Source organism: Saccopteryx leptura, chromosome 6, assembly GCF_036850995.1.
Source record: "Saccopteryx leptura isolate mSacLep1 chromosome 6, mSacLep1_pri_phased_curated, whole genome shotgun sequence".
In the NCBI taxonomy this organism is placed as follows: domain Eukaryota; kingdom Metazoa; phylum Chordata; class Mammalia; order Chiroptera; family Emballonuridae; genus Saccopteryx; species Saccopteryx leptura.
In genome coordinates, this window is record NC_089508.1 from 50,472,020 (window position 1) to 50,489,292 (window position 17,273).

The following is a 17,273-nucleotide window of genomic DNA, read 5'->3' on the forward strand; positions in this document are numbered from 1 at the left end:
AGCCAGAACCACCCCTCCCATTGCTTCCCCAGCTGACCCTCCATCTGGTCCACTGCTCTGACCACAAACAAACTGCCCTTCCCACTTTGGTCTCCAACTCTCCAACCCTGAGAACCAGCTGGACAGCTATTTGGAGTCTGGCCTTGGGTGCATCGATCATTAAAACCAAGGCCAAGACTAGGCTATGAGCTTCTGACAGTGATAGGGCTCTCTCGGAAGTGTGGGTTCACACCCTTGATCTTACTGGTTCTTCAACTGCCCAACATAACTCCCAGAATCCACATTATCACCCTTACATTTCACAAGAGGAAACTGAGGCCCAAAGCAGAAGGGCCCAGCCAAGATTGCCCAGGGGTTTAAATAGGGCTGGGAAGTAAACTCAGGACTCTCTAATCCTGAGTTTACTAATCCTGCGCACTTTACACTACCCTGTCTCCTTTCCTTTTAACTCCTTCCTCCTCACAACAGAGGAGCCCCGAAATCTCTCCAGTAAACCTGGGCCCCTATGGCAAGGTCCAAGAAACCTCCTTCAATATGGGTGCTGCCAAGATGTGTATCTTACCCTCCCCCATCTCATTCCCTGACCTGCTTCAAGCTGGCACCTCAGAACCTTTCTTATCCCCAGTAGCAACTCCCGGGACTGCGGAGCGCCTTCTCCAGTCAGTGGCGTAGGTGCAGGGACAGAGTACCCGGGATTGGCGGCAGAGGCCGGCAGGTGCGGTGGGCTTTCCCTTTCGTGGCCTCCTCTCGGCAGCAAACCCATTCCCACACCACTGCCTGTACCAGTCCCTGCCAGCGACTCTCCCCGCGGCGCGCTCCGATGGGGGTCACCCAGGAGCTGCCCAACACTGTTCTCCAGGGGTTAAAAATGCAGCATCCTAAACAAGGGTTAAAAATGCAGTCCTGGGGTTGGGCCGGAGCGGAGGGATGTTGTCCAAACCACAGCGGCTGCCAAAGCAGCATCCTCCCCCTTCCCTCCGCAGTCCTTGGGGGGCCGGAGCGACGAGAGCGACTGGGGGAGCTAAGGAAGCGTACGCTGCACCTTCCCCTCACCAGTGCCCCCTCCCACACCCACACCTCCGCGCCCCCCTGCAGCCGAGGCGGAGGGCTGCAGGCGCCCGCTGGTCCCGAGCGCTTACCTTTGTGACAGTCATGCAGGAACTCCGGAGCGCTGCGGGGGCGCGGGCGCGGCGTGCGGGGGCGATGGCCCCGGTCCACGAGGGGCCCGGGCGGCGGCGGAGAGGGGTCCCGCGCGGCTCTGCGCGCTCGCGGCCCGGGCGGCTCTGGGCGCGCTCTCCGCGCCCGGCGGGAGGCTCAGTCCAGCCAGGGGGCCCGCGCTCCGGGCGGGCAGCGCGCAGGGACCGTTCGTGGGCGCTCGCCCGCCGCTCTTCGCTGATGTCAGCCCTGAATGTGCATTTATAATAGATGAGCCTCTTTCGCTGCAGGAAGGCGAGGCAGGAAGAAAGGGAGAGAGGGAGCGGGCCGGGGCTGGGGGGCGGGGGGAGGAAGAGGGGCCGGGAACTCGCTACAAAGGAGGAGGCGGAGGGAAGAGAAGGAGGAGGAAGCGCCCGCCCGCCCGCCCGCTGCCTTGCCCCGCGCCTACGGGCTGGATCGCTGGCCGCTGGGCACTGCCGCTCTCGGGGCCCGGGCCGGGCGCCCAGGCCGGCGGCCTTAACCCCTTCAGGCCCGCGGACGCCGGACGGCTGGGCGAAGCCGGGTCCTGGCACCTGCTGGCTGGGGGAGTGGGCGGCGACCCGAGTTCTCAGTGCCCCGCTGGCCCGGGAACGCTGGTGAAATTACATGCTAGACGGCCGAGGCGCCGCGTGGGCCGAGAAGACCGCCGGGCTCGCCCCCTGGAGGTTTGCGAAGTCGGCCCGTGGGCCTCCAGTGCCGCGCCGCGGGCGGAGAGGGGCGTGGCAGCCGCCAGTCCCGGAGGTCTGCCCGCGGCCCTTCCTCACACAAACGCCAGGCACAGGGGCGCGGAATGGGGTTGTGGAAGCAACCGTTTGAACCTAATTCTCTAAGCGATTAGCTGGCCCAGAGGGATAATAGTCAATTTTATGCAGGAAGAAACTGAGTACTAGAATGGAAAGTAACTTAGACAAGGGCACGCGACCGGACTGCCCCCAGGCGTTTCTCCCAACGCCCGCGTGTTCCACGGCGCACAAGCTTTCCACCGTACCCCTTGAGATAAAAGATGCATTCTAGAGACGGGATGGGTCCTGCCCCAGGTGTGACCACACTACCCTTGGTGTAGCGCTGATGGAGGAGTTGGGGGGTGGGGGTGGGAATAGAGGTGCGTCCTGTGCGGTGAACTTATCCTGACCTGGGTCACATCATATCCTGGAGCTGCTGCAGGGACCTGAGAAACAATCACCTAAAGGCGACCCGCCAGTCTTTGGCAGGGAGGCCCCGTCGGAATACCTGAGCAGAACTGGTTTCGGCCGATACTGAAACGCTTAGACTCAGCTGGGGAGGAGTGCGCGGAGATGGAGGGCGCAGGGCTCTTTGATGCATCACCATCTCTCAGCAAGCCAGGAAATCCTGGCTTCCGGCTACACCGAGATTTTACACCACAATTAAGTACACGCGACGAAGGCCTCGACGCTGTGGATGAGCACCTGTGTGTGCAAGGTGCCAGGGGAATAGAGAGGAGACTTGATGCCTGCCTTCAAGAAGCACACTTTTTACACTACAGAAATAACAATTTGTTTCTGTAGAGCGCTTTGTGGATTATCATGCTATTTTTTATTTGCATTCCTCTTGTAATCCTAAATGCAGCAGTATGAGGAAGGAATTACCATTCTCCTTTTGCTGATGAGTGAGCAAAGAGGGGAGGGACCTGCGGAAGATCACACAGTGACTTGACAGAATTGTACTTTGGCTCTGTGCATTCAAGGGCCACTCTCATTGGCTGCCTTATTTGAACTTCCCACTTGTCTTGGGGGCTAGACAGATGGCTGTTAGTCCTGGTGTCACACATGAGGACCCTGAGTGGCTTCACTAAATCTCTTGGGTAGCAGATGATGTTGCCACAGGCTTCAGGCACCTTCTAGGTATGCTCCCATGCTGGACCTCATCCCTTTGACCACATCATTCATTCATCTGCCAAGAATCCCCTCCTTATCCTTCTGCACTAATCCAAACACTCCTCACCTCTCACCATCCCACCTCCTTGCCAGAGTCCTGACAACTCCAGCCCCTCTGGTTCCACCTGTTGCATTTGGATGTGAGTGTCTGGACTGATTTTCATGAGCTTCCTGTCAATATAGACCACGATCTGGGAAGCATCCTGAGCACAAGGGCATACCATTTCTTAGTGTGTACCCCTGGGCACTCAGTAGGTGCTAAGCAAATGTTAACTACTATCTAAAGCAAATCAATCAAAATAAACTTTACACCTGCAGCAGAAGAAATTTAGATTAGACCTTCAAAAGTGGTCACAGTCCCTGTCCAGATTGTCCTGGTTAGGTCAGCCTCAAGCCAGGAGGATGCCCCTAAAGACCTTCCCAGGACCCTCCAGCCCATAGAAGCTATTAAAAGGCAACTCAAGGACACTAATCCTCCTTTCCCCATGCCTGTGACTTGTCAACTTCTATCTCTCATGGATGTTTAAAATCCCAGATTGTCATCCTCAGCTACCCAGCATGCCTCTTGGCACCTTCCCCACCATCCACCGGTGTTGTAAGCTCTGGAAATGAGAAAAATACTTAATATCAGCTTGAGCCAAATGTAATTAGGAACATCAATCTGCTGCCCACAACCCACAAGACATGCTCCAAAGGCAGGAAGAAACTGTTTCTGATCCCTCACACATGCTGGCTCACCCCTCTTGTCACATCTCTCGAATCAGAACGGAGGTCTGGAAGAGAACAGGCCTTCTCAAAGAACTCTGTGTGCCCTTGTCAAGTCAAGAGGTTGGCCTGTAGAAAACACTCAGAAATGTGTGCGTTTTCTATGGAGCAGTGTCTATACCACAACACCTCACACTCTGGGTCCCCAGAAACATGGCCCATCTCAGCTTGGACTTCCCAAAGCAGAGCCTGAGAAAGGAGTTGGATGTTGGTGGTTTAATTGGAAGGCGTCCCAAGAAGCAGGAGTGAAAGAGTGGGTTGAGGGTGGACAGTGAGCCGGGGAAGGAGGAAGAGCCGATGTACAGACTGGCTTTATATTGTGTCCTCAGGGTCACTGCTGGAGGAAAGGGGGCCAGTTCCCCAGAGACCTCTGGGATGTGTCCAGGATGGGCTGCAGGAGTCAGTCAACAGGCATTTATCCACAGGCTTCTCTTCCCCATTGTTTGAGGGCTGCCCTGAACACATTACTTTCACTTGGAGAATGTCCTGGGGCAAAAGTGGAAAGACATCCCCCAACCCATGCACGGGCGCACGCGCACCTGTGCACACACACACTTACTTGGGTGGGATGTAGTCAGCTCTAAGTCTGAGCTTTCTCCAACCATCTACTGAGCTGCAGGTGGAACCAGAGGGGGGCTGAGGAAACGCATTACACATTGTGGAGGAATGAAGAGTGTGCCGCAGGAGCTCTGATCTCCTCTAGACGCATCCGTGGCTCTGCTTTAGACCAGGCTCCCTCCTCAACCTCCAGTGCCTTTCCCTGTTTCTCTATGTAGCAAACTCCTATTCCTCTTCCAAAGCCCAGCTCAATGTCACCTTCTCCATGTAGCACTCCTGACACTACCTCCATGGTGGCCTGATTTACACTGTATTATAATTATCAAAATTGTATTTGTCTTGTATTTTTGGATGGGCCATGACCATGTGTTGTCTTTCTCTCTCTCTCTCTCTCATCACTAGGAGTAGCTAACACAAAGAGATGCTGGATAGCTGCCCAACCAATCAATAAGGCCGCCACGGGCATCTTTAGCTTCTATCTTAATAACTCAAGTCCAAGCACCACAAAGGGAGGCATCAGGCCCCCTGAGCTCAGGCTCTGCCCCGTCTGTTCATTTGCTCAGGCCCCATATTCGGTGAAGGGGCCTTGCACAGAGTGAAGGGGGCTTGCACAGAGTGAAGAGGGCTTGGCTCTTGCTTGCAAAAAGTTTTTGGCTTCCACCTGGCCTGTGGTGTTGCGGTGAATGAAGTGTTGACCTGGAAGGCTGTAGTCACTGGTTCAAAGCCCTGGGCTTTCCTGTTTAAGGCACGTATGACAGCAATTAATAAACAGCTAAAGTGAAACAGCGATGAGTTGATACTTCTCACTCCTCTGCCCTCTCTTCTCTCTGTAAAATCAGTAAATAAACTCTTTAATAAATGTGTTGGTTTTATTTTTTTTGGCTTCCTAGGAAAGACCTAAGCATGGGCACACAACAGACCACAGGTGGATGATGCACTTTAGCAGGGGCTGGAAGGCGATGGCCAAGGCCATGGAGCTCCACAGGAGAAAGATGCTCCTCCAGTCCTCGCTGGCTGCCTCATTCAGGCCGCCCCAGGACACACGTTACCTTCCACTGACTGGCAGGTATTTAGTCTTCCAGCCCTGCAGGTCTGGCTACCCTCAGATCCTCCTTCCCTTCCTCTCCGTCTCTACTCTTATTGCCCTAGCGCAGCATTTCATTTTGCTTGGGTGGCCCTGACTGGTCCTCCTGCCTGTGCTGACCTATCCATTCTCTCCTCAGCAGGCCATGCACCCCAAACAAGCACATGCAGATCTGCTTCCTAGAAACCTGTCGGGGACTCCTGCTGTCTTCACGGTGAGACCCAAACAGCGTCTTTGTCTTCGGAGGCCTGCCCAGCCCCTGCTTCTCCACATTCCTTGTCTCATCACACTCTTGCCTTTCACTCCCCTCAGTGGCTACCAGACTCTTCCTCATTCTTTCTTCAGATGTCACCTCTTCCAGAAAGCCTTCCTGGACCATGACCAGGTGTAACTCCCTGAGCCTCCATCTATCTGCACTTATGCATTGTTGTTTTTTTATCATTTCCTGTTTGTGTGTTTGACTTCCTGCTGGGCAATGAGCTGCTTGAGGCCGGGGCAGGCTCTTTAGTTTGGTGATTCCAGCACATGTGCCTTGCTCAGTCCCCTTTTCTCTATGTAATCTCCTGGTCCCATTTCTCCTTTTCTGTCTTTCTCTCTTTTTTAATTGTTTTCTCAACCTCTTTTCCCTTCTACATGTCTCCACCAACAGGTTCACCCCATCTGTTTCTCTGCTGCACCCACATTTCTATGCCTCAAATCTCCATGTCTGCCTTCCTCACAGCTGCCCTGATGCCCCTCTGTGTACCTTTCCCGCTCTGCCCCTCCACCCCCTGCATACTCCCTCCACTGCTTTTTATGCCTTGGTGTGGGCTCTCCTCTCTCCCTCCCTCTCCTTGGTGTGGGCTCTCCTCCCTCCCTCCCTCTCCTTGGTGTGGGCTCTCCTCTCTCCCTCCCTCTCCTTGGTGTGGGCTCTCCTCCCTCCCTCCCTCTCCTTGGTGTGGGCTCTCCTCCCTCCCTCCCTCTCCTTGCTGTGGGCTCTCCTCTCTCCCTCCCTCTCCTTGGTGTGGGCTCTCCTCCCTCCCTCCCTCCCTCTCCTTGGTGTGGGCTCTCCTCTCTCCCTCCCTCTCCTTGGTGTGGGCTCTCCTCTCTCCCTCCCTCTCCTTGACTTTTGTGGTTTCTCTTCTTCCTCCTGTCTTTCCTCCAGCTCTGTTCTCCCATTATATCTGTTTATTTTTGTCTCCCTGCCCTTTTCATCTCCCTGATTGTTTCTGTCTCTGTCTCCTTATCTCTGTGGATGTGTCTCTCTCTGTCTATCTTCTCTGTCTTACTCTCCCTCACCCTCTTTCTTCATCCCTCACCCCCTCTCTCCACGGCCAGTGTAGGACACACATAATCCTGGTTTAGCATGGGGGAGTGCTGGGGCAAGCGGGGCCCAGCGCCAGCGTACCTTCCACCGCATATCCAAGGGGTGAGGATGGGGGAGCTCCTGACAGCAGGCATGTGTTGGGCCTCTGAGGGCCACGTCTGTAATTGTGAATGCCCTCACCCGGGCATGAGGGTATTTTTCCTTTCCTGACTCTGTGAGCTTGTGTGAGCATGTGTGGGATCCTCTGTATCCATAGGTGTATGTACGCATATGGAAATAGAGGATGGAGTCGCAGAACTGAGCTCAGTGGGGGAACCGTGGCTCGGCTTCCCTCAGAGGTCTGCTCTTCCTGCTCTCTTTGGCGACTTGGTGGCAAAAAAAAGGCACATTTAGGCACAGGGAAGACAGATGGCTTGCTCTGACTGGGCTCACTGTCAGACCCTGCATGTGCAACCTAGAGACAGATGTGCTCCAGAAACATTGTCCATTCTCATATAATGTAGTGGTTAAGCACCTGTCTCTAGAGCATTATTCCTGGGTTCAAATCCCACCTCCCCTGCGTGCTATCTGTGTGATTAGCTGTTTGACCTCCTTGGACTGCAGTCCCCTCTTCTCCAACATGGTGATAAAGTAACACTGGCTTCATAGACTGTATGAAATGAAAGTGGGAGAAAGTACTGGGGCAGTATATCTACTCTATAAATGCTGTTATTAGAAATCAACACTGTCTATGATCCCATGCTCAGGCCGGCAACCTTGGGGTCTCCAACCTGTGTCCTCCATGTCCTAGTCTGATGCCCAATCTACTGTGCCACCGCCTGGTCAGGCATGCTTCAATATCTTTACTGTACCAGTCACTGTGCTGGGATCTGGAGATACAGGTGGAAACAAAGCCAAATCTGTGCCCCTCCATAAGCTTTTGTTCTGTGGGTGTGTTGGGGGCGATGTGCAAAGCAATTATTAAGTAAAGACATACCATGGGATGCTCAGTCTGATGCAAAGTAAGGGGTAAAGTGAGGGGGCATTTCTGGGATGGTTAGGAGAGGCCTAATTAATACAATGACACTTGGGTATATTCCCAAGGAGGCCAGGAGAGAAGTCCTATAGATGTCTGGGGACAAGGAGCCCAAGGAGGCCCATGTGGCTGGACAGAGAATGGTTGAGAAGGATTTTATGGTATTACAAGGCAACCCATCAGGGGCTCACAAAGAAGCCAGTTAAACGTTCTTGGGCAGCTCTTTAATGGATGTTTACCATCGGATCTCTGTCCCCAGCCTCTACCACAGCCTGGGGCACAGCATTTAGGTGTCAGCCACCCATTATCTCCTCTCATATTCTCCCAAATCTTCCTCCCAAAATCCTGCTGAGGGGACCCTTGAAGTGCGAAGATTAATGTTTTCTTCCATCATCAGAAATGGAGACCCCAGATCAAGAATCAAAAAGTGACCAGTCGGGAACCTTCCCTGTGCTGGGAGCTTTGATCCATGGTCTCAGTCTGTCTGCACTGCAGTCCTAGAAGGGGTTTCTCTCATCTTTCAGATGAGGAAATGGAGGCTTAGAACCCAAGGTCATCCTGAAAGGCAATGATGGCAACAAGACTGGACTCTGGGTCAGCCTGGCTCCTCCCTGGGCTCTGTCAGTTTGGACACAGATCTTTTCCTGATGTCCCCTCAGCATGGCTCAGACAGGCACAGCTTCCACGGGCTAGACCCCAGGGGAGAACAAGAGAACTTAGAAGCACCCCTACTTTCTTGCATGGGCTTCCCTGGGGCCTTGGACCATGCCACCTTTGCGGGCATGTTGCTTCTTCTCATCATTCTAGTCCTTGACATTGTCTCAATGTGAAGACTCTGGCTTATTTGTCCCACCCAGAAGTTTTCCCCAATGTCTTAGAGTTTCCTAATCAAGACCCACAGTTGCCTCTTACTCATTCTATGGGGCCAGAATTACCCTGATACCAAATGCAGACGAGGACATTACAAGAAAAGGAAACTCCAGACCAACATCCCTTATGAACACAGATGGTCTAAGTCTCAGTCATTGCTGTGTTACATGCAGGTACCTTATACGCCAAGTCTTCCTCGATCCTCCCAACAACCCCATTAAGTTGCATTCATTTTTCAAGATGGAAAACTGAGAGCTGGAGGCTGAGACTTGAAGGCAGTCACATAGCTAGCGAGTGGCGGAGGTAAGATTCAAACTCACTTCCAACTCCAAACCCAGCTCCTCCTACTACACCACCCAGCCATCCACAGAGAGAAAGAGAAACGGCTGGCCCTGTTCCAGTATCATCTCTGCACGGCTGTTTGCTCAGGTGACTCACCAGAGTAGCCTGTCCCTGCAGATGAGACCCGTCCCCAAGCCTGTTTGCTGGGAAGGGCACAGAACCCACGGGAAGGTGACTCCTTAGCTAAAGAACACACACTGGCCTGCACACTGAGAATTATGTCTGTAGGAAGGAAGTGGAGTGGGAGGGCAACCTGCCACTGCCTGGGCAAAGCCTTTACCTCTCTGCACCTCAGTCTCTTCATCTGCAAAATGGGGGCACAACTCCAAAACAGTGAGAAAACCAAATGCTGGCAAGGATGAGAAGCAACAGAGACGCTTATTCACTACTGGTAAGAATGCAAAATACCACATCCACTTTGGAAGACAATTGGGCAGTTTCTTAACAAAACTAAACATACTTTCCCTGTACAATCTACCCATTGTACTCCTTGGTATTTACCCAAAGGAATTGAAAACTTACATCCACACAAAAACCTCCACATGTATTTATAGTAGTGGGCAGTTCTATTCATAATTGCCAAAACTTGGAAGCAATTGAGATGTCCTTTAGCAGGTGAATGGATAACTCCACTAGGGTACATCCAGACAATGAAATGTTATTCAGCACTAAAAAGGAATGAGCTGGCAAGCCACGAAAAGACATGGAGGAAATCTAAATGCATAATATGAAGTGAAAGAAGCCAGTCTCTGAAAAGGCTACATACTATACAACTCCAACTGTGTGACATCCTGGAAAAGGCAAAACTATGGAGACAATAAAATGACCAGGAGTAGCCTGGGGGTGTGGGGAGAGAGGGGTGAGTAGCAGAGCACAGAGGAGTTTTAGGGCGGTGAACCTATTGTGTACGTTACTGTAATGGTAGATACATGTCATTATACATTTGTCAAAACCCACAGGACATACAACACCAAGAATGAACCCTAGTGTAAACTATGGACTTTGGGTCATTATGATGTATAGGTTCATGGATTATAAAAATTTCCTCTTCTAGTAGGGATATTGATATTGAGGGAGACTGCGTCTACATGGGGAGCTCTGCCTTTTCTGCTCAACTTTCTTGTGAACCTAAAACTAATCTAAAAAATAATAATCTGCCTGACCTGTGGTGGCGCAGTGGATAAAGCGTCAACCTGGAAATGCTGAGGTCGCCGGTTCGAAACCCTGGGCTTACCTGGTCAAGGCACATATGGGAGTTGATGCTTCCTGCTCCTCCCCCCCTTTTCTCTCTGTCTTTCTCCTCTCTCTCTCCTTTCTAAAATGAATAAATAAAATTAAAATAAAATAAAAAAATAATAATAATCTATGTTAAAAATTAGGGGCAACCCCCCCCCCCCAGGTCTCAGGCTGGGATATACAAACTAATGCCTACAGAGACTATTTTAGAGGGCAAGCTGGTTTTTGTTATAAGAGACTGGTATTACTGTTTTTAAATCCCAACTGTGGCAGAAATCTTCATGGGAGTTCAGGTGGGTCATTTTGACTTTTTGAGTCCCAATGTCCTTAGCTAGAAGCCAAGACAATACTTGTTCTTTGTTCCCATTCCCATGACAACCTCTCAGAAAGTAAGTGGCAAGTAGTGATAATGATAGGATAGCCACCATTTATGTCTGGGCACTGTGTTAAGCATTCTGGACACATTATTTCATTTAATTCTTAACACGGGTTTTACAGGAGCATGGGGTTGGGGAAGAGGGGAAAGAGGAGGTGGGGTGGAGAACAGGCAACTTGCCCTGGGTCACAGAGCTGGTCAGTGGCATGATAGCTTCTGGGAGACTCAGTGCTTGTCCTCAGCCTCCAGCTTCACCCCCACGGCTCCCAGGCTGACGCTGGAGGGCACACAGGGGATGCCCCCTTGCCTGACCACTGGGGACTAGATTCATAATAACAAATGATGATCATAGGCAACCTTTCTGTAGGACTTACTATGAGCCAGGACTATTCTTCAGCTTGTGACAATACATATTTCATTTAATTCTTACAATCACTCCCTGAGATAGGTATACTATGTTCATTTTACAGATAAGAAAACTATATCATAGAACTCAAAGACCAGAAAATGTCAGACCCAAAAGGTAGTGTGGGGTTTGGCTGCTCCCAGTCCTTTAAGGGACATTCTGCCTCCCTCTGGGTGGCCTCAGGTCCTCCAGCTACTGCGAAGCCTGTGTGTGTGTGTGTGTGTGTGTGTGTGTGTGTGTGTGTGTGTGTTGTTGTTGTTGTTGTTGTTTCATTGCTTCCTTTTGGGACCCACCTCAAGAGAGGCCACACCTGGGCCTCCAGAGCCCTGTCTCCTGCTGCGTTCACCCCCAGAGCACCTGGCAGTAAGGTTCCCCCCCACACACTGACTTTTGTCCCCACATGCCCTATAGGAAAGGAAATTCAGGAACAGGAAACCTAATTTGCCCCTTAACCATGGAGGAGGCCTGTGAAGCAGGAATGGGCCACAGTGGGGAAGGGGGCAGTGGAGGAAGATGAGGCACCTCGGGCCTGGAAGCAAATCCATTTAGGGTCCTGACTCCCTGCAGGCTGCTGGGGAGGGGAAGGGCCTCTTCTTGGATGCCGCAGCACCGGGCACCTGATTTTGTGCAGTAATCAGGAATATAAGGCTTTAGAATTAGCCAGATCTGAGTTCAGATGCTGTCTTTGCTATTCCCTGGCTGTGTGACCTTATTTGAATTACTGAGCATCTCTGAGTAAGAGGACCTCCGTTTCCTCCTCTGTCAGATGGGGATAATGAATGGCAGCCACCCCACAGGTCAAACTCTGTCCCCAGCCTGGGTCAGGGACCAAGGACTCAGAAGATAAGTTATCACCTGTAAAGTGGGATTTCTATTAGTACCTGTCTTGCTATGAAGGGTTACATGAGTAACACGAATGAAGAGTGATTAGGAAGGACCCTGGCACAGAGAGAGTGCCCACCAGCTTAGTATTAAATCCTCTTTCTCCCTACCTCTTCTCCTAGTTCATGCAGGGCACCCAGGGCCTGGGGACAGAGGCTGCTTGACTTCAGGATGCAAAGTGCAAAGCTGGCATTGTTCTCAGCTGCCTCCCCACAGGGTGGAGGGAAGATGGGGATGCAGGCATTCATTAGCACCAATTAACACTGGAGGCTGCTTCTGATCTCACCCTGGTCTGCCTCATCGCCACTGGGGGCCTGGGACCACGTGGCACAGGAATCAGCCAGGCTTGAGGAAAGGGATGTTTTGTGGAACCATCAGGTATTACTTCTAGCTGCATGGGAAGGTTCCAGAAAGAAGTGAGGCAAACATGAAGCATACGAGGGAATGTTGCTCAGGGCCATAGACAGTCAGTGGCCTTCTTAGTGTGTCTGACACCCAGAGTGGGGGTTATTCTTCATTCCAACCCCCCTCCCATACAACAAACACTTTCAGTTATAATCTTGCAATAAAAGAAATCATTAAAATGGCTGGGAAAGATATGCAGACAATAAAACGGTTTTGTTTTGAACTTCATATATATGTTCATGCCAATAAAAAAATTTTTAATAAAAAAGGAAAATAGTAATGGATTAATACTTTTAAATTTCATTAATGTGATTTTGAAAACAGGGGGAAATTTTTACTACTATATTAGTCTGTATCAGTAGCAAATAATATTTCAAACTATTGAAACCTGTGACTGATGTCCAAAATGATCTCAAAATCATGTTCAATTGATAGTAAAGCTATATTTGTCTATCTTTACTCACAATTCAAAAGGACACCTTTTATTAATTTTAACTTTGAAAACTTACTTTCACATGAAGCAATAGGTAAGTAAATAATTAGGAAAAATCTTAAATATAAGGATAGATTTGAAAGAGATTCTAAAAATTTCACTTTAGAAAAAAAAAATCTAGAACCTGCCTGACCAGGCGGTGGTGCAGTGGATAGAGCATCGGATTGGGATGCGGAAGACCCAGGTTCGAGACCCTGAGGTCACCAGCTTGAGCGCAGACTCATCTGGTTTGAGCAAAAGCTCACCGGTTTGAACCCAAGGTTGCTGGCTCGAGCAAGGGGTTATTCAGTCTGCTGAAGGCTCGTGGTCAAGGCACATATGAGAAAGCAATCAATGAACAACTAAGGTGTCCCAACGAAAAACTGATGATTGATGCTTCTTATCTCTCTTCGTTCCTGTCTGTCTATCCCTCTCTCTGACTCTCTGTCTCTGTAAAAAAAAAAAACTAGAACCTGCAATACTGTTTATATCTTTCTTTACTATTGCTTACAGTGGTTTTCAAATGTTTTTTATCATCAAAATTTCCAGTAAAATATTTTCTCCAGAATTTTTTTTACTCTATTTGGTAAAACTTTCTGAAGTTTTTATTCCCTCCAAAATCAGGGGAAATGGCTGAAAGATAGAGAACAATGACACGATTGGAGCCATTGCTCTGGGAGAATGACAGACTTGAGCAACTCAAGTCCTACTTCATTTTTACAGTGACTCTGTACTCATTGATAACTTTGAATCTACTGAGACACAAACCTATGCCAGAAGAAAGTTCAAAAGACTTTACTATAATTAAATTGTTCCCTAAACAATTTCATAGCAGCTTAGTTTAGGTGTGTCAAGGCCCCCTGTATAATTAGGAGTACTTCTAAATGACTTACATGGTGAAAACAATGTTTATTAAAGGGTAAATAATAAAACGTGCTAACTTACAATTCACTTCTCCCTCACTCATTCAACAGTAATTAGAGCAATTATTTAGAATTTAGATCATTTAATGGATATAAAAGATATTGACCTTTTTTGTCTGTTTTGTTTTGTTTCGTTTTGTGACATCTTTGTCTAGACTTGGTACAAGGGTAATGCTACCTTCCTAGAATGAGTTAGGAAGTATTCCTCCCCCTTCTATTTTTCGGAAGACTTTAAGAAGGTTGGTGTTGACTCTTCTTTAAATGATTAGTAGAATTCACCAGTGAAGCCATGTGGTCCTGGGCTTTTCTTTATTGAGAGGTTTTTTATTATTGACTCAATCTCTTTACTTCTTATGTCTCTTCAGGTTTTTTTTACATCTTTTTGAGTCAGTTTTGTAGCTTGTGTCTTTTAGAAAACTTGTCTATCTCATTTAGTTTTTTACATACAATTGTTTATACTCTCTTATCTTCTTTTTAATTTTTGTAAAGTGAGTAGTAATGTCCCCAATTTCATTTCCGATTTTAGTAACTCAAGTCTTATCTTTTTTCTCAGTAAGCCTAGTTAACAGTATGTCAATTTTGTTCATCTTTTTAAAAAAATAACTTTTGATTTCATTGACTTCTCTATTATTTTTCTAGTCTCTATTTTGTTTATCTGTGCTCTGATTTTAATTATTTCATTCCTTCTGCTGGCTTTGGTTCAGTTTGCTCATCTTTTTTCTGGTTCTTAAGATTTAAATTTAGGTTATTGATTTGAGATCTTTATTCTTTTTTGATGTAGGCATTTACAGCTATAACTTTTCCTCTAAGCACTGCTTTGGCTGAATCCTAGAAGCTTTGTTATGCCATCTTTTTGTTTTCACTGTCTCAAGGTATTTTCTAATTTTCTCATTTCCCTTGTAATTTCTTCTTTGACACATTGGTTGTTTAAGGGTATTTTTTAAATTAAATTTATTGGGATGTACATTTTTTTAATAAGATCATTCAAGTTTCAAGTGTACATGATCTATATATTGCATTGTATGCCCATCACCCAAATCATATTCTGTTGCTATATATTTGCCTCCCTTTACCCTTTACTACCCCTTAACTCCTTCCCTTTGATAATCACCATACTGCTGTCTGTGTCTATGAGTTTTAGTTTTATATCCCACATAAGAGTGAAATCATACAGCTTTTAGCTTTTCAAAACTTATTTCCATTTGGGGGGGGAGGGGGAGAGAGAGAGCAAGAGAGAGAGAGAGAGAGAAGCATCAACTCATTGCTTCACTTAGTTATTCCATTTAGTCATATACTCATTGACTGTTTCTTGTACATGCCTTGACCAGGGTGTGCTGGGTCAATGCTTTATTCACTGAGCTGCCCAGCTAGGGTCGGTTCTTAACTTTTTATGGCTGACTTATTTTACTTTGATAATATTCTCAATGTCCATCCATCACAAATAGCAATATTTCATCTTTGCTTATGGCTGAGTAGTATTCCATAGTATATATGTACCACATCTTCTTTATCCAACTCTGTATCAATCCTTGGTTGTCTGTGTCTTGGCCACCATGAGTAATGCTGCAGTGAACACAGGTGTGCATATAATCTTTGTAAATAAACATTTTTGAGTTTTTCAGGTAGATACCCAGAAGAGGGAATGCTGGGTCATATGGTCACTCTATTCTTAATATTTTGAGGAACCACCATACTGTTTTCCACAATGGTTGTATCAGATGACACTCCCACCAGCAGTGAACAAGTGTTTTATTTCACCACAACTTACTAACACTAGTTATTACCAAGTATGTTAATTTCCACATATTTGTTATTTTTCTAGTTGTCCTTATGTTGTTAGTTTTTAGTTTTATTTTATTATGGGCAGAGAAGAAACTATGGATAATTTAAATTTTTTGGAGACTTGTTTTGTGACCTAACACATGATCTATCCTAGAGAATGTGTACTCAAGAATGTACATTCTGTTTTTGAGTGTTCAAGTCCTCTATTTTCTTATTGATTTTTTTCTAGTTATTCTACACATTACTGAGAGTAGGGTATTGAAATCTCCAGCTATTACTGTAGAACTGTCTATTTCTTACTTCAATTCTGTCTTTATATACTTTGGGACCCTGTTGTCAGGTGCATATTTATTTATAATTATTATATCTTCTTGATGAATTCTTTTTATAAATATATAATGTCCTTCTTTGTCTCTTATAATAACATTTGACTCCAAGTCTATTTTGTCTAATATTAGTATAGCCAACACATCTCTATTTTGGTTCCTTTGTGCATAAAATACCATTTTTTACCCTTTCACTTTCAGCCTATTTGTTTCTTTGGGGAAGCTTCCAGTATAGGGTTGTCAGATTTAGCAAATAAAAATACAGGGTGCTCAGTTAAATTTGAATTTCAAGACAATGAATAAGTTTTTAGTGTAAGTATACATTCCAAGCAATTTTTGACATGCATTTATACTAAAAAGAAACCATTCACTTATTTATCTGAAATTCAAATTTAACTGGAGATCCTGTATTTTATCTGGGAACCCTATTCTAATAAGAATGTAAAAACAGACATAAGCCCTCCACTCCATGAACTTTTGATCTAAGGGTGAAAATCAGAGCTTTCCTTGGAGGGGTTTCTAGTTTAAGAGGAAAATATCATTCTTGCACAGGGAGGCTTACAATCTAAGAAGAAGGGAGGCGAGACGTGGCACACTCTCACCAAGAAGACAAGAGGAGTTAGCCAGGCCTTGCCAGCTGGGACTCTTCTTGGCTCTCCCAAGGTTAACCTCACCCACACCTCGCTGTCCACCCAGTGCCCAGCTCCCAAAGTTCACTTTCACACCGAGTCGGTAGGAGCTGGGGAGTCCCAGCTAGCCTGCTTTTGGGAGCAAGTTCTGTGGGAAAACAGGGCACTCCTCCCCCTGACTTATCCATGTTCATATGCATGTGCACAAACAACACACACTCATGTCACGCTCACAGGTACACCTTTACTATATACACATTCCCATGCATTAGTATACACACCAGCCCACCAAACACACCAGCAGGAGAAATACAGACTTGTACACTCAGCCCCACTGAAACACACTCCACTCACTCAGACACATGGCCTTGCACACATTCGCATACTTGACCCTGTATGCCAGTGATAGATCACAGTCACAGCAAGTCTCGTACACTCTGCCAGTCCTTTCTCGGGCTCTAGATGTGAGTCTGTGTGCACACGTGTGTGTCTGTGTGTGTGTGCATGCATGCATTTTTCTCCTGCCATCTCTATCTGGATATCTGTCCATCCTCCACTCTCCCACCCCAGCCATCTGCCTCCCTCCCTCCCTGCAGGAAGGCTGAGGGAGGTTGGACAGCCTTGTCTCCATGACAACCAAAGACCCTCTACCCTGGAAGGAGAAGGTGCTGGGAGGCAGGGCTGGCTTTCATTCAGGCCCTTGCTGAGTGAGACAGGGGTGAGGGTGGGGGAGTGTGAGGAGAAAGGAATGGGATGACCATCTGGACCTGGGAGAGTGGAGCTGTAGGTCCTGCCCAAGTATTCCAA

The 17,273-nt window shown here is 47.8% G+C and overlaps 1 protein-coding gene across 3 annotated transcripts in view; it reads right to left on the minus strand.

Annotated features, from left to right (window-relative positions):
- Positions 1-17,273, minus strand: part of CORO2B (coronin 2B) — a 185,687-nt gene that overhangs the window by 141,191 nt on the left and 27,223 nt on the right. Inside the window, exons 1-2 of one of the 3 annotated variants that reach the window (XM_066388305.1) lie at positions 1,604-1,841; positions 1,140-1,404 (exon numbers count right to left, since the gene is read on the minus strand). The exons of 1 other annotated variant lie outside the window; for it this stretch is intronic. In XM_066388305.1, coding sequence (XP_066244402.1) covers positions 1,140-1,154 — 15 coding nt within the window. In that variant the 5' untranslated portion in view covers positions 1,155-1,404; positions 1,604-1,841. Of the gene's footprint in view, positions 1-1,139; positions 1,506-1,603; positions 1,842-17,273 lie in introns of those variants that run through there. One more of the 3 variants, XM_066388304.1, reaches the window with a different exon arrangement.